Source organism: Etheostoma spectabile, chromosome 19, assembly GCF_008692095.1.
Source record: "Etheostoma spectabile isolate EspeVRDwgs_2016 chromosome 19, UIUC_Espe_1.0, whole genome shotgun sequence".
Taxonomy (NCBI): Eukaryota; Metazoa; Chordata; class Actinopteri; order Perciformes; family Percidae; genus Etheostoma; species Etheostoma spectabile.
This window is the reverse complement of record NC_045751.1, coordinates 8814930-8840028: the sequence shown is the minus strand read 5'-3', so window position 1 is coordinate 8840028 and position 25099 is coordinate 8814930. Positions and strand designations below refer to the sequence as shown.

General features: G+C 38.6%; 1 protein-coding gene across 5 annotated transcripts in view; it reads left to right on the top strand.

The window, feature by feature from the left end:
• Positions 1-23860, top strand: part of si:dkey-172j4.3 (diacylglycerol kinase delta) — an 87527-nt gene extending 63667 nt beyond the window's left edge. For all 5 annotated transcript variants that reach the window (XM_032544359.1, XM_032544360.1, XM_032544361.1 and 2 more), the window contains 19 exons: positions 251-390; positions 1522-1609; positions 3061-3152; positions 4426-4525; positions 6369-6434; positions 7125-7296; positions 7389-7487; positions 7828-7912; positions 8137-8244; positions 9409-9505; positions 9628-9735; positions 9839-9952; positions 11135-11269; positions 13037-13200; positions 15657-15762; positions 16950-17039; positions 17507-17620; positions 18415-18529; positions 19759-23860. In XM_032544359.1, coding sequence (XP_032400250.1) covers positions 251-390; positions 1522-1609; positions 3061-3152; positions 4426-4525; positions 6369-6434; positions 7125-7296; positions 7389-7487; positions 7828-7912; positions 8137-8244; positions 9409-9505; positions 9628-9735; positions 9839-9952; positions 11135-11269; positions 13037-13200; positions 15657-15762; positions 16950-17039; positions 17507-17620; positions 18415-18529; positions 19759-19811 — 2046 coding nt within the window. In that variant the 3' untranslated portion in view covers positions 19812-23860. The remainder of the gene's footprint in view (positions 1-250; positions 391-1521; positions 1610-3060; positions 3153-4425; positions 4526-6368; positions 6435-7124; positions 7297-7388; positions 7488-7827; positions 7913-8136; positions 8245-9408; positions 9506-9627; positions 9736-9838; positions 9953-11134; positions 11270-13036; positions 13201-15656; positions 15763-16949; positions 17040-17506; positions 17621-18414; positions 18530-19758) is intronic.
• Positions 23861-25099: the final 1239 nt, after the last annotated feature.

Sequence of the window (25099 nt, the reverse complement as noted above, 5' to 3'; positions counted from 1 at the left end):
TGGACTGCAACTACTGTGCTTATGTTTGCCAAGAGAATAAAGATCTAATGTTTGGATATAAATGTGTTTTTATTTAGAGTAAAGAGAGTCCATGTTAAACACCTGAATTGTATTTGTGCCCACAAATATGAAGTATCTGACTTACAGTGGTTCCCTACTCTCTTTGTGATTTAGGAAGATGAGACATAACTCATTTGAAAATTGGATTCAATCAATTTGTTTGCAGACAGCATATTGTCTTTCATTACAGTGCCAGCTGGGCGTGTTGCCCCTGGGCACAGGCAACGACCTAGCTCGGGTTCTGGGCTGGGGAGGCCTCTGTGATGACGACGCTCAGCTGCTGCAGATCCTGGAGAAGCTGGAGAGAGCCACCACCAAAATGCTGGACCGGTAAGACCAGAAAGAGAGTGAGAGTGAGGGTGAGGGTGAGGGTGAACGGGTGGGGGGCAACAACGTGGTTAGTACTGTTTGTTCCCAGTAAGGTACAGTGTCTAACCACGTTGTCCCGTCCACTGTTTGCTTTGTTTTCCTCTTAAGGCTTTCTTATTATGTTCCTAGGTCCATTCCACGTAGACTAAGGACTGAATTCCTTTTAAGCTACAGTATCATAATGACTGAGAGGAAAAACGGGCTTGGATGATTTTTGCAAGTTAGACAGTGTGCAATAATTTCTCTTTCTTTCTGCAACTGGATGATGGAGAAAATCCCAAAAGAACGAATTTGAGCTTTCTTATCTCTCAAGGACCGCAGACAGTAGCAAGCAATAGTCAAAGCAACAAAGATAATTACCTAAAAGTACTACAGGCTGTTTATTTCTATTTATACTTCTTGGAAACATTCATAAGCAACATTAAAAATAACCTGTCATGCATTAACAGCATTAGTACATAATTGACTGCTGATGGTTGAAAACAAACATCTAGCTGCTTCTTGCTGCAGCTCCAAAAATTCATCCCTCCTTATTTTTTCACAAACTACTTGATCCAAATACTGAAGGCCCCCATTTGAAACTTTAAAGTCCATAAGCTTATAATTGATATGAGAGAAAATTTGACTGACATAAAACAAGTCCCGACATTGACATAACACAATCAGCTAGAGAGAAGCTTTAGAGTTGCTGGTAGGCACATACCATTGGACATAGGCAGGCTAGCTGGTTCTTTTTGCTAAGCTAAGCTAACCTGGCCGTATCTTCATATTTACTGTACAGAGTGGCAGCAATTTTCCAAGCTAGCTCTTGGCAAGAAAGTGAATAAGCGTATTTCCCAAAATGTCAAACTGCTCCTTACTTTAATTAAAAGTACACCTGCAAACAAAACATGTTTTGTAGGTGTTAACTGACTTCCTGATCCTTGAGCTATATATGGATTGTAGTGTTTTTATCAGTAGAACAATCAAAGGGACATATAGGCTGCATGTTTTAATTCCGTGTCCTGTCCTGCTATATTGATCTGATTAACTGATAATAAAGTTCATTCTCCGATGCTTGAAATCGGTGTGTCTCTTTGTGTGTCTTTTTAGATGGAGTGTGATGACGTTCGAGGTGCCCGCCACCACTAAACGCGCACAGATAGTGAAAGAAGACGACAGTCTTGATTCTCCTCTGCAGGTAAATTACTTTCAGGAAGCTGTTTGCTTTTTGACAGATGGCGTCCATAAATTAGCCCCACGCAGCTAGATCTCGCCAGCTCCAAGAAATTATTTTCGAAAACATTCACTGAGAATCAATTGAGTCTGGCAGCTGGCAGCTAAAGCAATCAGACCTAAACCACAGGGAGTGTATTTTAAATTTTAAACAAAAAGCTGCTTCTCAACTCCCTGGTCTGGTAGTTAAAGGACATTCTGTAGTTTTAAAATTACTGCATGATTCTGCACCTGCGTAGCCAGTTTCTCACCACTAATTCATTTATTACTCACATGGCTAATTTAAGTAATATTTCCCAGTGGAGCAATCCGATTCTTTCCAGTTTAAAGACTTTAAGGCTGTCATCAGTCATTTGTCAGTAAGTTAAAGGCTGATCCAATCAACTGAAAAGGGGATTTGTTTGGGTGAAAGCACCCCAAACCTTCACCAGACATGTCTTTCGAGCATGGGCAGACTGCAATAGTCTTTTTGTGGGCTGTTGGTTTGCAGGTACCGAGAAGCTGCTATATTGACTTAGAGTTGTTCTGTCTTTTATTCTGTCTCCAGTCAAAGTTTTCAGATGACTGACTGATGAATACATTTATTTGAGTATTTTTCCTACAGGCATGACTGAATGTTAAGAAATGGTTGAAGGACAAACATACATTATAAACTTGGTAAAATAAAATATTTTTTGTACATAAACAGAGTGGAAACCATGCTTGATGCGGATCAGCTCCAACAATGTATGGGTTTTTCCTTGGCCCATGCTACACTCTTCAACCACGATTACATACTTAGTTTTTTTAGCAAATACAACAATTTTTTTTTACAATTTACAACAGTTTTGGCTCGTTCAAAATCCCAGTATCAAACGTTGTACTGCAGGGATCTTAACCCCTTAACTGAGAGAGATGGAGCAGGGACCCCCTACTACACATATTGTATACAATAGAGTTGCATATAAACTGGGCCTCAATAACAGGTAGGGCCTGCCTAACAACTTTTTTTGTATACCTTTTTAGTGCATAAGCTATTAAAATAATAATTGTTGGCAGGATTTTATGCATCATCTTTTAATATTAAAAATAGTGTTGCCCAGTGAATCCTTGTTAACGGGATCTGTGGATGGCTACCTAAGTGACTTCCTTACCTATAGGCCAGCATCAAAAATGTTATTTTTTTTTCACAAGTAAGCTGATTTATATTTACTAATAATTAATTGGATTCATGTTGACATTTTAATAAAAACTGCAGTAAGTCTGAGTCCCTGTTGAAGATCTGTGTTTTACTGTATTTATATCTCATTAAAGAGTGTGGATTTTCAGCAGAGGGCCATCACACAGCTAAAAGACTGCTGAAATGTAGTCAAAAATTCAAGACTAACCTAAAAAGGAATCATTCCATTCATTTTAAAGTCTCTTTCTCTCTCTCAGGTCCACATCACTCAGTATGCAGACTCTGTGGCCTCCCACCTTGCCAAGATCCTGGACTCTGACAAACACAGTGACGTCATTTCCTCTGCCAAGTACGTGCCATGAATGCCTTCAGAAACAGGGACAGGGGTGAAGTGGGGGCCAGGAGATAGACAGACACACACACACACACACACACACACACACACACACACACACTGAGCGGACGGTAAGTGCTGCCCAACTGTAAGTGAAAGAGACAGATGAATCAGTTTTGAATGGTCATCTTTAGTGCATTAGTACATTAGTAGTCTTACTTTGGGAAGAGTTGAGCGGCCATTACAGAGCACTTTTCTCCACTGCTGTGTGTGTGTGTGTGTGTGTGTGTGTGTGTGTGTGTGTGTTGTGTGTGTGTGTGTGTGTGTGTGTGTGTGTGTGTGTGTGTGTGTGTGTGTGTGTGTGTGTGTGTGTGTGTGTGTGTGTGTGTGTGTGTGTGTGTGTGTGTGTGTGTGTTAAACCTCTACCAATTGTAGTGGATACCTGCAGCACACTTCAGGGACTTTAGGATGCACACTGAGCCAATTTTTATTTAAACATAACTCCGGTGTCGTCGGAAAAAGAAAGTGTGTCTTTCCTGCTTTGGAATTTTAACCAGTTTCATTTAGCCAAGGGTCTAGAGTAACACTCAACATATGGTGGAAATAAAAATACATATCAGTTGAAGTACAAATTGAACTGTTAGTAAGTTGTTGTAAGTTGCAGTTTCACCTGGAATCTTAATACGTTATATTAAGAACGCATTGTGCAACTTTTCTAAACAATACCCTGCCACCTTTAGCGCAATGATGTGATTGATTCCGTTTCACGTTTGCCACGTCAAGTTGAAGGGACATTTGCACAATGTTCAACACGCCTTTCAAAAACTACCATGAACTAGTTAGAACAAACTACTATGAAACATCTGTAATTACCAGATAATTAACTTGGAAATAAACACTTACGAGAGCACACGGCTCACATAATAGGGACGTGTTTTATTTGCAGCAATATTCATTTTACAATATTTACCAAATACCCGAGGGCTGTGTATGTTTGGAGAAACCTCCTCGCTGAGTCATGCAGCAGCAATGTAAAAGCTATGAGTAAGTACGGACTGTGTGGAGGTGACGTAGCTGACAGGCAGATAGGCGGAAATGAAATGAGTGTCTATGTAATATTTCCTAACAGTGAGTGCACGGTGTAATATCTCCAAACACAGTCACTGCACGGTGAATCACCAAACCTGAAACGTGTTACCCTTTTTAATTTTTATTGTTAATCAACTACCACCACAACCACCACCCACACACACATTTTGTTCTCCTTTCTCTCTCCCCCCTTCGTCAGGTTTCTGTGTGGGACGGTGAATGATTTTGTGGCGGAGGTGGGGAAGGCGTACGAGAGAGCCACAGAGAACAAGGAGGAGGCAGATGCAATGGCAAAGAAGGTAAATGGTTTTATGTATGTGCAATCGTTTTATGTAAGATCTTGTATAACCGTAACTAGTGGGCAGTGTAGGTGTGTGTGTGTGTGTGTGTGTGTGTGTGTGTGTGTGTGTGTGTGTGTGTGTGTGTGTGTGTGTGTGGTGTGTGTGTGGTGTGTGTGTGTGTGTGTGTGTGTGTGTGTGTGTGTGTGTGTGTGGTGTGTGTGTGTGTGTGGTGTGTCCATTTTTTCTATTTATTTGACACATAAGAATTCAGTTAAAAGAGCGGTTGAAGCTGGAAGGTTAAACATGAGTGTTAAAGTAGAGGTGTGGATGTCAGTGAGAGTTGAAGACACCCCTCTGGCTAAAATTCTGCCATTTCAAAACTCATTTGAAACCTTGTTTTTATGCTGCCGCACCGACGATAGCCGTGGCTGGAGACATGTTTCCGGGTTTGTCCGCGTGTCCCATTTTTGTGAATGCGATCTCTCGTTAACGTCTTGAGGAATTTTTTGTGGACTCTAAGTTGAACTGATTCGATTTTGGTGATCAAAATCACTGTGCCAAAATGTGCTTTTGGCCGTAACTCAACAGTTCCTACGCTTATTATGACAACATTTCACACAAATGTCTGATAGGATACAATTATGAAGTGATGACGTTTTATATCAGAAAGGTCAAAGGTCAACTTCACTGTGACATCATGATATGCTGCAGAAAGTGGAAAATGTGGCCATATTTCACATTTTGATGATGATGAATAATTAGAGTTTGGTTAACATACTGTACATGAAAGAAACAATCTCTACACTACACGTATTATATGAGTCTAGGCAGACATTGATGTAAACTGCAAGTTGACTGGTTGGCGGAGGAATACAACCAGAAGGCGGTAGTTCTAGTTTTTACTTCTAACGGAGATTCGAAAGTAACCAAATTCAATTCAATTGAATTTTATTCATAGTATCAAATCATAACAAGAGTTATCTCAAGACACTTTACAGATAACGTTGGTCTAGACCACACTCACTCACAAAGACCCAGCAAGTCCAGTAATTCCCCCAAGAGCAAGCATTTAGTGCGACAGTGGCAAGAAAAAACTCCCTTTTTAGGGAGAAACCTCGGACAGACTAAGACCTCTTAGTAGGCGGTGTGATGTACTAAATCTGTTGAAATGTGGATAAAAGCATCTAAAATATTTCCATTTGATGGAACGAACAACATGGAGCCATTGGGGTTTCATATTTTACTTTAGTAAACATTGGGTAGTAAATGGAACAAGCTGATTTTTATGTGATGCTGTCAGACGTGATTTTTCCAACCTAAAAGCTATTTAAAGAAAATGAATACTGAATAAAGTGAATACTGGGATGTTAATGGGTTTAAAAATACGTATTAACAGCAGCTGTCGGTCACCAGTAAAGGTTCTACAAGTTTTAAACTGCAAAGAGAGTCATGCTGGGAGGAAGAGTGGTTTGCCAAATGTCTTTGTGAGACATTTTTAAGAAGAGAAAAGCTTTTCACCCAGCAGTGGCGTCTTGAGTCTTACCCAATCCCTCCTGTCAGAGCGCTTTGAGCTCCGTCCTACTTATCTATCTTTTTCCAAATAATGTGATGCTTTGACGCCTAGAGGAAAATTTGCCTATTGCTTCTGCGGATAAAAGACCTTGATGCGCTGTATAGGTATTTCTTTCAAGCTGGTTTTGAGAGTTAATGCAGCCACACAAAAATGACAATTATGAACTTCTGCCTAGCAGTGGTGTTTACTTTATCTCCCAATTTGCACCCCTCATATGATTTTGGAAGTGGGCAATGGAGCCGTAGAAACCATGAAAAATATCTTTTTGTCTGTCTGTCTCTTCTCCAGTGTGCATTGCTGAATGAGAAGCTTGATTCCCTCGTCAAGGCCTTAAGTGAGGAAGCAGAGGCTCAGGTAAAACTACTATGAATTCTAATCAATATAATATTATAGTCTTAGCAATCACTGCAGTGCAGCTGGAAATCACAAAACAGCTGAAGCGTTGTGCACCAAATTTAGATTTGAGCAGTCTGGAACAAGTGACTAAATGTGTGACTGATAGCAAAAAAACTTGCTTGTTTAATGATCAAATTATAATCAAAGATAGATCTAACACTGTATGGATGTATGAGATTTGTTTAAAGCCCAAAACGCAAAAGATGGAAAGAATACTATGTAGTTGCACCTTTTTAAAAATATTCAGATTATCTCAGAATGTACACATCACTTTTCTTTTAAGTGCTCATAGAAATATTTCCACTTTAACGAGGAGTCAAAGAGTTAAGTCTCACGGGAGATAAAAAAACAAAATGGCATACAGCTTTTTGTGTCTCTGCTCCCTTTTGAAGGTTTTGTATTCAACAGATTGACAGTGCTCAAAATGCTATTGTAATTTTAACCTGCTGCTCAATAAAATGAGTAAGGCACTAAGCTTTGCACTGACCATCATTTTATATCTGATAAACAAAATACAGATATATTCAGTATGGCCGGTAAATGAATATTAAACTGCTTCTAGGCTCCACAGAACAGGGATAGTAAGGATTTGCTTCAGCGTTCCCACTGTAAGAGGATGTCTCCTCTTCCTTTTCCTGTCACATCCAGGTGGTGCCAGCTGGTTCGGTGCCCAACCAGGAGATTGGCAGCTCAAGCCCTGTCGAAAGTGGCTGTGAGTCGGGTTCAGAGGGTAAAACATACCGGTCCAAGGAGCAGCTGATGCTCAGGGCCAACAGCCTGAAGAAAGCCCTGAGGCAGATCATTGAACAGGCCGAGAAAGGTAACCGATTTGTTTGTTCTTCTTTTAGAATCATTTTGACACAATCATGCCTCTGGTGTTTAGTGTTAAGTTCACTTGCGTCATGGTTTCAGTGGTGGATGAGCAGAACCAACACACGCAGGTCCAGAGAATGTCATCCTCGTCCTCCATCAAAAGAGAAAACAGCGAGGAGCTGAAGGATGCTGAGCCACGTAAGTGTATCTTTGGTTTGAACTCAGCAGGGATACGGTTAGGGTTAGGGTTTTATCTGTCTTAACTGTTTATACTTATGTTTTATCTGTTTTTCTTTTTTCTTTTTACTGATTTTGTGTAAAGCACTTTGAATTGCCCTGTTGCTGAAATGTGCTAAACAAATAAAGCTGCCTTGCCTATATTAAAATGTGTACATTTTGGAAAAACATCAGCATTTTAAGAACTCTTCTGCGTTATTTTGTCTAAAGAGACATTGTTAATGTTATTCAAATTTTAGAAGGACACTACATTATTTTTGGAAATGTTTTCTATGGAAGTGACTATTATACCTCTGTGTAGGTCAAGGAAGCTTAAGTCCCACCTCCCCCATTGTCCTTGAGAAACCAGAGAGCCTCCACACTGTCACCTTCAGCGAGGACACTGTGTAAGTCTTTGTGTGCATGCGTTTGTACATCTGTGTTCTTCAAATACCAGCTGTGGCTGAATAATGCGCTCTTGTTTAAATGTATTATTATCACTTTTTAATATACAATTGACATATTTTGTATTATGTATTATTATCACTTTTTAATATACAATTTACATATTTTGTATAATGTATTATTATCACATTTTAATATACAATCTACATCTTTTGCGTGTTTACAGACAATGCTCAGAGAAGTGTGTGATGAACAACTACTTTGGCATCGGCCTGGACGCTAAGATTTCCCTCGAGTTCAACAACAAGAGAGATGAGCATCCTAAAAAATGCAGGTAAGAACAAAACACACACACACATACACAGTAGTGTTGCAAGTGTTTTAACTTTCCTGTTTAGTGTTTCTCCACCAATCAACATTGAGGCATTATTCATCAAAAACTCTCCAGAAGATTTAATTTATATCCCTGTAAAATTAAAAAGGTATTAACAATATCATCTTAGGGGTGTTATTAAGTCAGTTTTAAGACTTAATTTGTCATGTCACTTTTTAATTTACATTGTTTTCTGTTGGATTTACTCTCTTTTATATAACATATTCCATGCTATTATATTATTTTTATTATTAAACTATTTCTTTACTTCCATGCTGCAAGTAAAGAAAATTGATAATGATGAAACTGATGAAATTCATCATTATCAGTGATGAAAATCGATAATACAAAGAGCTGAAATCCATTCACTTTTGGGTCCATTTTTGAATTCACTGAATAATTTTAACTGGCTTCTTCTCCATGGCAACAGCAGCCGAGCCTCATGGGTCTTGTATTATGTAGAGCTGTCTGCCATGCCGAACTAACAGAAAAGTTGCAAATGATTCAAACAGGTGAACATTTCATAAACCCAAATGCTTGTTTCACGATGTGTTTCTATGTTTAGTAACATGAAGGACCTATTTCAAAAAGAAATGTAAATACAGATGGTAAAAAACACACTTTAACAAAACTTGGCAACTATTTTCAATTAAAGCTTTAGTTTTTGATATTAATGAACGCTCATTACATACAAACTATTGCCAAGTAAGTTGCCACAAAGCTAATTAAGACTACCAGCTCCACACAACTCTGTAAATCTGTGTTCAGAAGATTGTGTCATCCGGCGACTTTTGCGCACAGAAGTGAAGACAATTACTTCTTCTAAAGAGTCCGTCAGGTTTTTTTAATCCACCGTGTCCTCCTTGGTTACTAGCAACTGCGTGGAGGTAGGGTGGGGGCTTTGCACGATCACAAAAGACGTGTATCATGTTGACGTGCCAACAGTTTTGTTTTCATTACCTAGAATTTCTCATGGGGGCGACAGAAACTATGCACTATAGCTTTAATGTCTTTAATTTTCTGTCACAAACTATAATGACTCAGCTTAACCTCATTGATTGATCTTTGATCGATACAGTTTAATTCTACGATTGTTTGGTTTCTCCCTTCTGTCTCACCCTGCAGCAGTCGCACCAAGAACATGATGTGGTACGGAGTGCTGGGGACGAAAGAGCTGGTCCAGAAGACGTACAAGAACCTTGAGCAGAGGGTTCAGCTGGAGGTCAGACACACAAGAATGAGAATGAGGAATATTTTGGGAAACAAAATGCCAACAGCTGTTTTCATGTTGTTTTTGCTTCTCCCTTTTTAACATCCAATCCTCTCCCCTCTCTCTGTATTCAGTGTGACGGTGTTCCCATGTCGCTGCCGAGTCTGCAGGGCTTGGCTGTGCTCAACATCCCCAGCTATGCAGGCGGTATCAACTTCTGGGGAGGCACCAAAGAGGATAATGTGAGTGTGCATCTACGCCTCCAAAGAAAATGTGTAAAAACAGCAATTTCAGTCATTGAACTTTAGTAACAGTAAATTGGTCGTTCTCAACTCTTATGTTTAGAATTTTGGCGCTCCGTCATTTGATGATAAGAAGTTGGAGGTGGTGGCGGTGTTTGGCAGCATGCAGATGGCCATGTCCAGAGTCATCAACCTCCAGCACCACCGCATTGCACAGGTAACACACACACACCCCTGCGTATACAGTACTGGACACACTTTTAGTATCACAGTTACAGTCTCAAAGGCTTGCACAACATCCATTTTAATGGTAACATTGGATGTTCTTCCCTGTTTTTGTCCAATACTTTGGTTTATGACCAAGAATGTAGCTTCCTCACAGAGATGTTAGCACATACCCCTAGGCCCTGTTTACACTTAGGTTTAAAATGTTTTTTGGTAAAGCGAACACAAATGGACAGCCGAGACAAATTGTCATTCACACCTGTGTCTATCATGCGTCTCCAGCTGACCTCTTGTGTTTTTTGTTACTAGCTCCGTCACTTCTGCTAGAGCAGTGGTCTCCAACCTTTCTTCATCAGAGAGCTACTTAAAAAAACTAAAGGACCCATGAGCTTCTTGCATCACATCACTTACATTTAACTAATGAAAAATCTTCAACTTCACGTCAAGGTTAATGATTTATTTTACACTTCTTTTAGCCACATAGTTTGCTATATCATTGAAAATATTTCCATCAGGGTCCAAGAAAACATTACCACTTTACACTTATATAGCCCACAAAGTTAGCTACCTCACTTTTAATACTGTGGTAAATTTTTGTCTCAGTTTGTCAACCTGTTGAGCGAGCTAGAAGCTACTTGTTGGAGACCACTGGGCCAGAGAGTCAAAGGGCCCCGTGCACTATTACATTCGTACTCTCGCCAGTACGTTAGCGGTTGTGTCGGAACAGCTGAAGATATCGCTGTTGGCAAAATCCAACACATCTTCTTCCATGGGACTAAACAATGGACGGTCACGTAACACTTCTAACTCGTTGTACAATGGGAGCTTATAGAGTGTCGACGGGCTGTCACCAAAACAATCCCCATGTCGTGCATTGATGACATATTTTCAGGGACACATTAGCGTTTTTACTCTACTGGTCAAATGCATAGCAGGCTACTTTGGCAAGTGGTTTGAGTGATCAGATCACACTGCGTTGTATACACAACGTATTTATTGCTGTCCCCTTGTGATCCAATTGCTCATTTTAAAGCCAAGTGTAAACAGGATCTTAGTCTTGAAGTGATCTAAAATAAATACATTTAATCAAACCATTTGAGAACAACTAAGTGTCGCATCTGGGCATCAAAGGTCTCATCTGACAGCTGCTGTTTTCTGCTCTGTTGCGCCTCAGTGCCGCCAGGTGAAGATCACCATCCTCGGGGAGGAGGGGGTCCCTGTGCAGGTGGACGGAGAGGCTTGGATCCAGCCACCGGGCATCGTCAAGATAGTCCACAAGAACCGAGCGCAGATGCTCACCAGAGACAGGGTAATGTCCAGCTCAAATATGAATTCTGTAAATATAGTTTTATACGTTTTTTACTACACTTTATATAAAAAAGTTGTACTTTTACATCATAAAAATTAGAATTGACAATCGAATGTATTGTGATTTTTTGCAACAATCTTTAAAATCAATTCTTTTCCCTAGAAAACCAATGATTCACCTAAATATTTTCTGTTTATACTGTACTGCTGACAGCTACAGAAAGATTGTGAAAGAATTCAATCAGGACAAAAGCATATCATTCCAGCCCTAATAAAAATGTGTGTGCCTACTGTATGCAACTGGTTTCCATTTGCATAAGTCTACTATTTGCAAATGGTAAACAACAGTATTGGCTTGAAATACTTTTCCTTTCATAAATGTTGGAGCCGAAAAAATCCACTCTCTACTCTCCATCATCAGCTCTTTGCCCATGTTGTTGACTCTTCTTATTTCGGGATTTCTTGAATCAATTTCATACCCACTATGATGGCTCTCTTTTCATGCTGCTGAAAACCTTTGAGAGCTCTCTTGAGCCAAGCACATTTGGGCAGTTTGTTTCCATGGTTTCCCCGTGTACTGTTGAGAGAGAAGAATGCTGGCTCGCTGGTTTTAGCCTCCTTAATATGTCTTATTCAGTTAAACGGTAAAAGTAATGTTTCAGGTTAGCGTTGTCCCTGCTAGATGTTTATTGACAGGTTGTTAAATGAAATTCATGCCTGGACGTAATAAAAACTTACTTTACCTCAGATTCACAGTTACAAAGATTGCTTTTTTCTCTGTAAGAAATATACAGTAACTGTGTTTACTGGAACCTTGAGCTGGAGAACCACATTGAATTAAGTGGTTCTTGATTTTGATGGCTATTTGAATGAATAAATTAAATCTTTAATTGGAATATATAAATTGGTGTCTTTAAAGGTTTAATTTTTCCTAATTATTTAATAAAGGCATTAAGATTGATTTCCAAAAGATGCTTTTTTTATTCCTCTTTTTAGTCAACTTTAGGGTTATGGGTTCATAAACTCAAGCACCACTTTATGTATCAATTTATGTCATACTTTATCTACATATTAAGATAAAGAAGAAAAAACAAATCAGAAGCAGCAGTAACATCAGTGTAACTCTCTTTCATCACTTTTGTACTTTTCAAAAATAAATATTTTGTACCTTTTTGTTTTTGACCCTTGTGTTGTCTTCCCGTCAACCATGAAAAAAAAAAAGCCGTTTTGGTCACTTTTTTTCAACATTATTAATATTATTTTTTCGTCATTTTTGTCACTTTTTAATGTTGTGGATGCTTTTTTTATGTTTTAGGTGGTTTTTTTTATGTTGACATTATTTCAACGGCCCGTTTTCTGTGACAAAAAAAATGTAACTAACTGAAAACGGGTCGATTTGACCCAAGGACAACATGAGGGTTAAATTGCAACATGTTTACACTTTGTTTGCTTAATTCATTCAGACTATTCTACAAAATCAACCCACAAATCGTAATGCACATACTTTTACGTTTTTTCCGAGGATACTGTTGTTTAAAATGTAACCACCCTCTCTATCTGTGAACGGTTGTTATAAGTTTCCCGGCAGCTGTTTATTTTTGCTTTACAGATTAATTGTGCAGTCTTTAAATCTATATCTATTATTAAACTATATTTCATTTATAAGTACCAACTTTTAAAAAGTCAGTTGGCTGTTTTAGTGTTAAAAAAAAGGATTAAACAAAGAAATTATCAAAGTTGACAAATTACTTGTATTTTGTATTATCAGGCGTTTGAGAGCACGCTGAAGTCATGGGAGGACAAGAGGAAGTTTGACAGCTACCGTGACAGCAGGCCCCGCCTTAACTCCCAGCAGTCCATGGAGTACTTGACGGAGGAGGAGTGCGCTCAGGTTCAGCAGCTGGGCGTCGTGGCCGACACGCTCATCAACAAGTAAGAAGCACTTCACAGTTTCTGTACAGGAAGCAGGATTAAGTCTTGTTCAAAGACATTTTGGCTGCTTCAGACCTCAAAAATGTATCATGTAAAATATTTGAACTGATGAATTCTTGAAATGTCATTAATAAACTGTTTTTTTGATCCGACAAACCTGTCGATACGACTTCTGGTGTGCACCAACTTACTGCAAAGACATTTTGACTGGATTTAGTCTCTCTTTGCCAGACCATCCACGCGCTCTGGCTAGAGGCTCTGGCTAGTCCACATAGCAATCTGTGATGGGAGAAAACGTACTCTATACTTTATTGGCATTTCTATAAGCCAATCACAATTGTCAGGGGCACTGCTAAGTGCCGCACGGAGCCGTTGTAAAATAGTCATGTGACAGAAAACTCAGATTGGACAGATATTCTAGCTAGCTGTCTGGATTTACCCTGCAGAGATCTGAGGAGCAGTTAACCATGGTGCCGGAGTTTAAAATTCCAAGAAAGCGGAAGGAAAACGGACATTGGCAAAATGCATCCGGGGCAATTTCCTGCGGCACCGGAGCAATCCCAGAAGTCAAATGTCTAGGATTTAGACTAGACTGGATTTGAGTTAAAGACTTTGAACTTCACCTCAAAACTCAGTTTTTAGTTATCATTTCCAGACAGGATGGACAAAGAGCAAGCTATGTACAATAGTCAGTGGTTGATATAGCGTCCACATAATGTATATCTAGCATATTTGAAATCTTCGGTAGAAGTATTCAAAAGTAATTAGTGAATGAGTTTTTGTTTTGAGTGTTAAGTATGACATAACTCATTTGTTACATAAAAATGCTGGGTAAGTGTGCATTACACTGAAAACAATTTAACATGGGAGCAGATCGGAAAACAAGGGAGACATCTTACTAAAACATTTAAAAAGAGAATCTTGGCATACGAGTCATAAAAACAAATCGAGCAAAAGTAAGATCAAGAAGAAAGACCAAGGATCTTTTGTAATAATCCTGCCTTGTGTTTGTATTTTCATCCGGCAGTATTTTCATCTTGGAATATTTTTTGCGGTGCGCACTCTTCACTCTGTTTGTCTTCAAAAATTGGTATAAGGGCCTCTTAAATAAACCTGTTTCAAATATGTGAAGGCCTTGTTGAGAATTAACAGTATGATAGGAATATATTTATAACACTCCTAGAGATTACTATGATCAAAGAAGCACACTTACATACACTTTTTTTTCAACTTTACACTGATACATTTCTGCATATTTTACATAAGCAAACACAGTATAAACCTTTTACAGTGTACACACATGATACATAAAAGCAAGCTCATCTGCAACCTTGTTTGGTGATCAGCGTCTTTGTGTTTCTGTGTTAGGAAGATAAGGGGTTCAAGGGGGAATTTTGCCCAACGTTTTGGGATTCGTTCATCCCACTGCAATTAGCTGGCTTATTTGCTAAGTTTTTCTCTGTTGCACTGATGAGCCATTTTATTTCTCTTTTTCGCGCATATAAACCATTTGTGTCCCTCTGAGGTCTTCTCAGCATGTCTCAGTATGTTTGGTTTAATATGATCTTCCCAATCATGTTTGCAAAACTATATTCCCCTTTCAGGATGATAAATATTTGAATAACATTTGTAAACCAATCTCAAGCTAAGAAATAGTGAGGGATTTCTAAGAGATTTGATATGGGGAATTTGAGAGGGCAATAAAAGGTGTGTACTTTCCACCTGCTGCCAACTTGAGAAGCCTTAAAGCGTGACTCTCGCCAAAATGCAACCCAGGGTCTTTTTGTGACTGTACCCGAGTCAGTTTTGTTATAAAAGCATAATTAGGATAGAAACGCCACTTTTAATATTGAACATATAATGGTCTTTTGAATGGGAGTGTTAGGGGCTCTACTATGATCACATCATCTAATCACTAGTTTTAAAACACTAAGAAGGCTCGGCACAACATGAAGCTTTGCTTGAAGGATCACCAGGAGCTTTACACATGCACTCGAGCATTGAGAACATTGTGGACACAAAGTTTACTGAAAAGAAAGGTTTTAACAACTCACTTCATCAGTTGTTTTTTCCATTTGCTGACATCTGGTAAAAACACAGAGATATTCTTAATTGAGTCTCAAAGCTTTGTGATTCAGGAAGCAGAATCTTGGCCGAGGTTTGACTCCAAACATCTACAAACTGAACTCAAAGGTGGGAGTCAAGTCAATTTTATTTACATAGCCCAATATCGCATATCACAAATTTGCCTTGAGGGGCTTTATTTGAACAGCATACAACAGCCTCTATCCTCAGAACACAATTCACATTAAAAAACGTAGAAAGGAAAGGAACCAGGCTTTATTCGCATCAACAGGCTGAGACAACTTGTAGGCGTAATGACCATCATTTTATAGCTTGTTTTAATAATTATAGCTCTTTCAAGTCTGTAATTTCTTCCCCCGTCCTTACTGTAGGATCCGTGAGGCAGCCAAGACTCACATGCTGGTGGAGCAAGAGTTGGCTCACGCCGTCAACGCCACCGCCCTGGTGCTCACAGAGGCCAAGCTGTCCAGCCCTGAGGTAAGACACTGAGCGGGGTGAATACGAGACAGGCGGACGGACAGATGGCTGATTTGACTGCGTAGAGTGTACAGATTTTCAGCTGTATGCTTTGGTCTCATGTCAGTTTACAGGCTGTATGTGAACCAGACATTATGACATAATTTTAGGGAAACAAACAGAGCAGGGCCACTTATGTGATTGGCTGCTGCTTTGGTCAAAATAAGCAAACAGCCAACTTGTTTGTCCTAATTGACAGAGCATTGGTAAATGAAAACAGCTGGAATGAGCTGAATTTTAAAAATGTATTAGCTTATTTTATTGGTATATTGGTATTTAGTCATATACTTCTGGTAGTTTGCATGTTCGTCAGCTTAGGAACCCCTGCAGGGCAAACTTGGCAAACACGTCCTTATGGGTTCCAGGTAGCCTGATGTCGTCATACGTCGTCTGATACTGCTCTACTGGGCTGTGATTATGGGATGTGTTTCAACCGAACATGCCTATGCACTCAATTTTAACAGAACTCAACTCAGACGAGACGGAGACAGTGTATTGTCTCCATAGCAACCACTCTTTGCGCAATGCGCTTCCATCCTAACGTCCGACTTTTGTTTGAACTTTGACTTTGTTGAAGCTGGATATATCATTTGTTTTGTGTTAATATGAATGTGGATAACGTTAATGATAGTGAGATGCTTGCCATGACAATTTGATTGGTCCAAACCGCTCTTGTTCGAGCATAGTTGCTCCACAATCGATCAAGTCCAGACCGAACTTCTCGACCTCAAATGTTGTGGGCGGGGCTAAGTTCGGCTGGCATCTAGGCTAGGTTCAAGGCTGAACTGATTCAATTTTGGTGGTCAAAGGTTAAGGTCACGGTGGCCTCACAGAACATGTTTTTGGCCATAATTCAAGACTATCACCACTAATTATGACAACATTTCACACAAATGTCTAATAGGATAAAATGACGAAGTTCCAAAAGGTCAAAGATCAACTTCACTGTGTTTTTTGGCCGTTATTCAACACTATTATTAAGAAATAAGTGTCTTACTTGTGTACAAACTTGAATAAATAAATAAGAGTGTATTATCAATAAAGTATATTATTTGTATCCTTATCTTTAGGCCATATATTGCACATGGTATTATTGGACGTATTTGGTTTTAAGGATGAAAAACCAATCAATTCACTTGTATTTTCAGTGTCTAAGTCGCAGCACGGCGGTGGAAATCGTCAACAGCAGTAAAGTTCTCCAGGTTGAGACTAGGATGTTGCTCGATGGAAAACTACTGGTACAACTCTGGGATTTCATCCATGTGTTCTCTCTGTTGTTGTCTTTGTTTCCTTCGCCTATTCTCTTCCTCTCTCGCTGTCTGTCTCTGCTGAAGCCCTTCGAGCCTTGACATCTCACATTTCAGTATCTGCTGTCTGTTTATTGTCTTTGCTCGGTTTTTGTTTGCCATAGCTTTTTTTTACCTTTACTACACAATAGCCCTTTGTGCAGAGGACGGGCAAATATTATTAACAATGCTAGTGTAAACCATGACATAACGATGCATGCAACAATACTGGAGTCATGCTTTCATTTTTATCCTATTTCATGTCTCTCTCTGTTCTTTTCTTATCTTTTTTTTGCTTGTTATCCTCATTTTTGACTTTTCAGACTTAATAGATTGGACTTAACATTGTATCTAGAAATCACTTCTTTTTTTTTTTTTTTAATAAATAAATAATTTTATTATCTCCTCATCCCCCACAGTCTGATTTTCCAGAGGAAGAGGAGCTCCGGTCGACCCTTAACAGCCTCAGTGCCGAGCTCCACAAGCTGGACGACATCCACTGGATCTGTCCGCTCATGCAGTGCTCCGAGGAGGTGAGGAGGGATGCAGTCTGTGTTCGGATGTGTGTTGGGAGTAACGTGTTACAAAAGTAACTCAATTACAGTAATGTATCCCTTTTTACTGTAACGCAGTAATATAACACATTCCTAATGCAATTTCAGTAATATTATACCCGTTACAATCTCAGTAACACGAGTTACAACGCATTTTACCCGACATTTGGTGGTGTTTATTTATTTAATTTTTAAGAATTCATCAAAACCGCGAAACAATTCAGCACAGAAAAATAGTCTGAGTGTTATTTCCTGTTGCTGGAATTTGGTGGTTGAAATGACTGCAGAGACGGATATGTTTGCGAGATGGACATTATTTTCAGGAGTTATTGCATTGCGTTAAAGCAAGGTGCTGTCCCGTCACTGTTTCCGCGGTCACCTAGGCTATTGTACATTTTACTTCACTATGTATTTTAAAGATTAAGTAACTTTGTAGATTCAGTTTATGAATAAACTATGATGTATTAAAGTGGATTAAGATAAGTTTGTTGATCTTGTGGTGAAATTCACAAGCTACCTGCCAGGTCATACTGCTGCTGTTATTTTGGTGAAAGTAACGCAAAGGTAGTGTAAAGCATTATTATTCAGAGACAGTAATATTGTAATATAACTAATGCGTGTGCAAATCCATTGTATTATCACAGTTTGTCCACCAACCAACCAAGTGCCATTGCTCAGTTTAGACTAGTCGCAGTAGACTAGCCTGCATAGAAAAGAATAGAATATCTCTTGGTGCAAATCCATGTGCCCAATGATCTGCGCTTCCTCCTTAGGACCCCGTAAGGGGCAGCAATAAGAGCAGCAGCAGTATGAAGCTGAAGATCATACCCAAGGTGAAGAAGGAGAGAGAGAAGCTCCACAAACAGAAGTCCAACAGCTCTCTCTCAGGTAAGAGATCAGGAAAGAGCCGGGATTCACAGCTTCAGTCCCACAACATCAGATATGCAGTCATGCTACAGTATACAAACTGTGTTAATTCCCTTTGTCTAGAAGAAGAAACTACAGTTCTGTTTAGGGATGTCCCTAACTGATCTTCACGATTGAAATTAGGACCGATCCCAACATTTGATGATAGATTGGTAACAGCTATATAGAGTGCAATCAGTGTCCGATTCTTTTAGTTGCCTTCTGTGTTGCCAGCTGTCAAAAACTCCTCATTGTAAAGAATGACTACATTACAGCTCAGGATGTTCATGAGACGTTCTCCAGAATCAGGATAAGGCCCCATCCAGGCATTTATAAAGTTTATAAAAACTCCTCATATTAGTTCTCTTAGTCTAGAATGGCAAACTATAGTTCAGCAAAGAGATGTCCTGATCCAGTTTCTGATCCAGGATCACAGCCGATCCAGGCATTTGTGATTGATAGTCAGTTATATAGAGCCTGATAGGATGTTCTGAACTGGGAGTCACGATCAGGCCTGGTCCAGGCATACGGTGATGGATTCACTACAGCTACAGTACAAAAATAATCTCTGTTTCCTCTGGGTACATCGAAAAACATATGTAGTATAGTGTTTGACACTTTAATCTAAAACTAAAGAGCTGATATTCTAAACCACATTTACACCATCCATCATGTCTTCTTTTGCATATTTGTCATAAAATTCATATTTATTTATTAATTTAACCCTCCTGTTGTCCTCAGGTCAAATTCGACCCCTTTTAACAATGTCTATATCTGAAATATGGGTTTCTTTTTAACCAAATTACCTTTAAAAAAGTATGGATTCCATGCAACACTCTTTGCAAATACAATTGATCACTTTCATTGAATTTTTGGTTAAAATTGAAATGGTTTCAAATCAGCACCCTGACCAAACTCATCCACTCAACATACATTCCTCTGATCTTAGCTATTAGTCAAAATAATTCATAGTTTTTGCTTTTGAACTCAAATATTAGGTATAATTCTATACAAATGAGGGTTATTGACCCTGGATTCCAAAAGTAGTGTAAAACTAGTAGAAGTAAGGTGGTGTTAGTGAAATAAAAAACAAAAAATGCGTGGAAAATGTGAAATGTTGAAAAAAGAAAAGTGTTAAATTTTTGGAGTTAATGTCACCTAACAAAGAGGTGCAAAATTTGTCCTTTACATTTTTACTTTCTTTCCCACAGGAAATTGGGAAATCAGAGGTGGGACTGGTGAGGCAGATTCCTCGGGCAATTGAAGTCCTGCATGAGGTGCTTAATACCAACCCCCTCGTTACCCTGACAACCAGGGGTGAGGAGCACCCCTCCTGTTCTCCTCCCCTGTAACCGTGATACCCAGTGGCCTGACAGAGGTGTGAGGAAGAAAAGGAAAACCATCTTTCCAACTTTTATGTTATTTCCTCCCTGCTTCTTTGTCCTCCATTTTGCAGGGGGGGGGGGGGGGGGTTGTTCTATTTCTTGTTTTCATTTGTTGAAGGGGCCTGGCTTTGCATTGCATTGCTTCACCAATGGCGTTCTGCTTTTGGTTCTGTTTACCCGCTTGAGTTTGGAAGTCGCCGTGGCCAGCAGCGAATCAGACAATGGACCAGGGAGGCATGGAACGAAAATGTTCTTGCAGATATTTTTTTTTGACAAAGAACTGTGTTTACGTGGTGCGTTCCTTGCATGTCGAGTGCAGCGATATATCTATCATAAGTTGTTACACTCTTTTAGTTCTTTTCGCTCTAACTTCAATCGTTTTATTTCTGCACTTATGAACAGCCTTTAGACTTTGATTTTTGTCTCCAGACTTTTTGAGGAGTATTTATTTCTTGTTGCCACTGCCATGAGAACTCAAACGGCAACAAACTGAACAAATCGAAACATCTCAACTTTATCGTCTACTGAACTGGGGAATATCTTAAATGTTGCAAAAAATGTACTGAGGAATGTACTTGTGTGGACTTGTATTAACCTGTGAATAATGTTAAATGATAAATCATATAAGGTTTCACAAAGGTTCTACTGTGGTGGTTCTAAAGTGGTTCTTAATGGGCTGTTGTCTAACTTGTGTGATCCGAGGCTGTGCTTTAGTCATTTCATCTGGAATTCAGCGTTATGAAAAGATGTGACTGAGGGATTAAAGTACGGACATCACTATTATTATTAAGGTCTACAATTTGACTCCTGTGGGAGTCAAAAATAGTCATCCCACTGGTTTTAAGAACCAATAGGAGGTACAGCACCAGATGAAATGAAGGTGTTTACAGAAGGAGGAAGCATCAAGGACACATTAACAAAACATTACAGCCACTCGGTATATTACTCCTACTTTGTCATACTACTGATTGTATATGTAATATAAGAATAAGGGTCATTGGATATTTGGTTTTTGCCTCGTCTGTGAAAAGCTTGAATGCTGTTGTTACATTATTATTATTGCAAATATATTATCTATTTTTTTGTATATCTTATTTTCCCAATGGTAACCTGTGAAGCTGTCCTGGCTTTGCTGCTTCCCCATTTGACAACCTCTTTGGCCAAAGTGCATATAATCAAAGTCAATTAATGCTGTTCTTTGTGTCCCTGCATGCATACATAGCCTTCCTTCGCCTCACAGTGTTAGGCAGCAGTTGTCTCAAAAGGGTTGTAGCTTGGTTGTTGCGACCAGCAGCTTTTGTGGATTTGTTTTAACCTGCTCGACCATTTAGTCTAGTTGTACTGCAAAAGGACACTTAATTAGCCAAAAGGCTTAAATGTCGGCCAATACTTTACTGTGTTGTTCAAACTTTAACAGAGTGTATTGGTTTACACCCGCAGGGTTCTCCAAGCAGGTATGACAACTAGCTTTCATATGTGAAATGATCTTTGGATTCATGTGCTGCTGTTCAGAAATGGCTATAATATTGATGTCGACGAGTTTTAGAGGCAACTTCTATCAAGCTTTACATTAATGTTTTTGAAAGGAATGGTTTAGACATTTTAGAGGAAATTTGCTTTTATGCTGTTACTGCAAAATAGACGGGAAAATGTATGACTTCATCTCTATGCAATCAGTAAAAAGATGAAAAGAGAAAGCTCCCAGATGGGCTTAGCTGTAAAACGACAATTGGACATTCTCCGTCAAAAGTAGTTTGCTATTTACACATATTTACACATATCTTATTAGCTAGAAAATGAGTTCCCAAGATATCTTAGTCAACTGGGGGTTTTCTTTCGTTGCGAGTGTTCAAAGCTTGCAGCTCCTAGAAAATCCTGTCCTAACAAAAGCTAGGCTTAACTGTAGGTAGTCCAGAAAGCTCCAATGTGTAATCCAATTAGTTGTTAAATAGCATTTTCTTTTACAAAAGGTGTTACATTTACATATACAGTAAATAATAGGAATGAAGACACAACTCTGATAGCACTAAGCTAGCTGTTTCCTCTGCTTCCAGTGTTTAGTCATAAGCCAGGATAAAGGGATGAAGCTTACTCCCTACTGAATTGAACAGAGATCGATTTTGACATATTTCTTCTGTATTAATCTAAATTCCTTTAAATGTCTAGTATAAGTTTTAATTGCCAGGATGTAATAAAGAAACACTAGTCAAGATTAAACGTGAGTCAAATACTAGCTACAAATGTCCCATCGGTGGAGTTAACTGCATCATGTAAAGGTACCACGAAGAACCATATTAAAGTATTTATTTTCATGTTACACAACTTGCCTAAAGTTGATTTGTTGTGATGCAACTCCACCACTTTCAAACTACAAACAAAGGACATAATGATGTTAAGTCACTTTGACTCGCGTCTAATTGAGGCAAATTAAGTGTTTTTAGAGCTTTTACTTGGATATTACATCCCCAAATAAGGCTGTAATCTGGTAATAGAGCATTTCTGTTTTTTTTTTCACCAGTAATGTAAAGGGTTAGTATTTGATTTTCTCAGTTATTTAAAAAAAACAATTTATGGAAATAACCCAAACTAACTCTTGATAGGACCGAGTTACTGTGAGGCGTTGTAGATGTTCAGCTCTGGTAGGATTGTGCTACTGTATCCATAGTGTGCCAGCTATATGCTCTACACCTTAGAGGCTTAAGTGGTGTCGTGCCAAGTTTGTACTGAGTTCACTGGGCTATGAGACATACAAGGTGTGTGTGTGTGTGAGAGTGTGTGTGAGCTTCAGACGCGAAAGTTGTATGTCGTACATTTCAAAGTTTACTGTATCTTGCCTTGCACTTTACGAAGAAGCAAACTTAATGGGGGGGGGGGAAGACATTTGTGTGCGTGTGTATGTTGAATATTTCAAGTGTTTACGAGTGTTTTTTTTTTGTTTTGTTTTTTAAATTGATTTGTTTACAAATCTTTTATTTATGATAAATGTATACGGACAAAAGTGTAATGATAAAATGTATATATCTAACTAAACGTAAAAGAATGATAAATGTATAGAGATGTATACACACGTTTATTACATCAGTGGTTGTACAATTACTCCCACAGCAGCTTGAGATCTCCCAATTAACGCCAATATCATTCCATGTGATTCTGTCATTCCACTGCCATAGCAATGTCATTGAAATGTCTTTCCAATGTTACACCAATCGGTATTGGATTAGTATTCTCCAAATGTAACCAAGGAGAGGTTATTCTAACTTTAAGCCAAAGTTATATAAATTCTCTAGTGTTATTACAGGCTAGTAATGAATCAACGCAAAAAAAGAGATGTCATATTCAGCTTATGTTTAACCAACATTTGGGTGAACTTTTTGTGTATAATTTTGAAATCTTTAAAACTGTAACATCTATTGAGAAGGCTTTAATTTGCATTTCATGTGCTAAAAACAAACACAACGATGTGTCCAGATACAGAACATGCATTTGTGGAAGCTATTTCTGGGATAAAAATAACTCCAATGGTCTTTTAACCAAGGATTTCGTCGGTTTTTTTTGTTTTGTTTTTTAAAGCATAATTTTTGGTCATTTTGTATGAGTGTCATTTCTTTTTCATACAGCAAAAATGTCATTTTTGACTGAAACTCTTTCAAAGAGTTAACATGGAGCGGAGAAAATCATCAATCAATCAAGATTACAAACACCCCACCATGTTTGTGCAACAGTATTCCATGGACAACATTTGTGAATGCACCACCTGATCCGAAACAGCCAAAATATTTAAGACTGTGCGCGCAGTGCTGGAAGCCAGACTAGATGTTGCACGACCTTGTACGTTGCGAGGTGTTTTATTGTGTTATCGTGTGCAGTGTGTAACAAAGACAAAGTCAGCGCAACCCTTTGGAAATTAAATGAATTATTGAAGTGTGAAGCTGGTGTCCTTTGCTGTTAATGTGTTAATGATGATTGCACATGCTACATTTAACTCTTAAAGGTAGTCGCAATACACTTCCAAATTTGCCCTGAGGCAATTTGAACAAATATTTGTAGGATGGAAATTTAAAGTGACCGTACCTTTTTTGTAAATTTGTTTCTACTTCCCTATTACCTATTGCATTTCAGTTTTGGTTTACCTTGCAGATGGAGAAAAAAGGTGAGGCCTTGCTTCAAAGCAACTACGTCCCCCAACGTGATATTTGTCCAAATCTAAAGGTTAAATGTTTATAGCTGTTGTCTATTGCCCGCACTCAAAGGCTTACTTACCAGACTGCCTCTCTCAAAGAGAATACATTTTGTCTTTTGCCGATTTACAGTATAGTCTCAACGTGATGAACCATACAATCATGCTTTTTAGCTACTTTACAGGCATTCATTGTGCTGCGCTGTCAGCAGTGGTTGGAGAATTATTCAGATCCTTAAAGAAAAATATCAATGGCACACTGTGCTGGATTAAATGATCCACTATAAGTAAAAGTCCCCTATCCAAAACTTTACTTAAGTAAAAGTACTATCCGCAAGATGTACCTAAATTATCAAAAGTATAAAGTGTATATAAAGTGTTCCCAAGTTTAATCAACAGCAATGCATCATATACTATGTTTGTTGCGTCGTCGTCCTGTAAGAACCACGTATTTCTAAAAAGTTTTCATGTTGACAGAAAAGCAGCCATGTTTTCAGCTTTGTGACCGTGCATGTTCCAGCGGCTCCATGATGGTCTTTAAATATTGTATTTAGCTTCAACTTGGCTTTAATAGAATAAAACACAAATGGGCACTTTATCTTTCAGTTTATCAGAGAAACTTCAACACATCTGGAGATATAAGGGTTACAAAAGAATTGTAATCTCAACAATTGAACTAAAACCTGTCAGTCAAATATAGTAGAGTAAAAAGTCTAATATTTACATCTGAGATGTAATGGAGAAGTATAAAGTAGCAGAAAATAGATATACTCAAGTAACATTTTGAGGTACTTTATTGTTGTATTATGTTATTGTACTTGAATAAATTAAATAAATAGTTACATTCAACCACTGTTTGTCAATTGTACACGGAAAATGACCAAGTAGTTGTGTACATATGATGTATCTTTGCTATCATCGTGTTTAATCCGATGCACAACTAGAACTCAAAATGTACACATCAAGACTCCCTTTAACTCGCCAAGCATA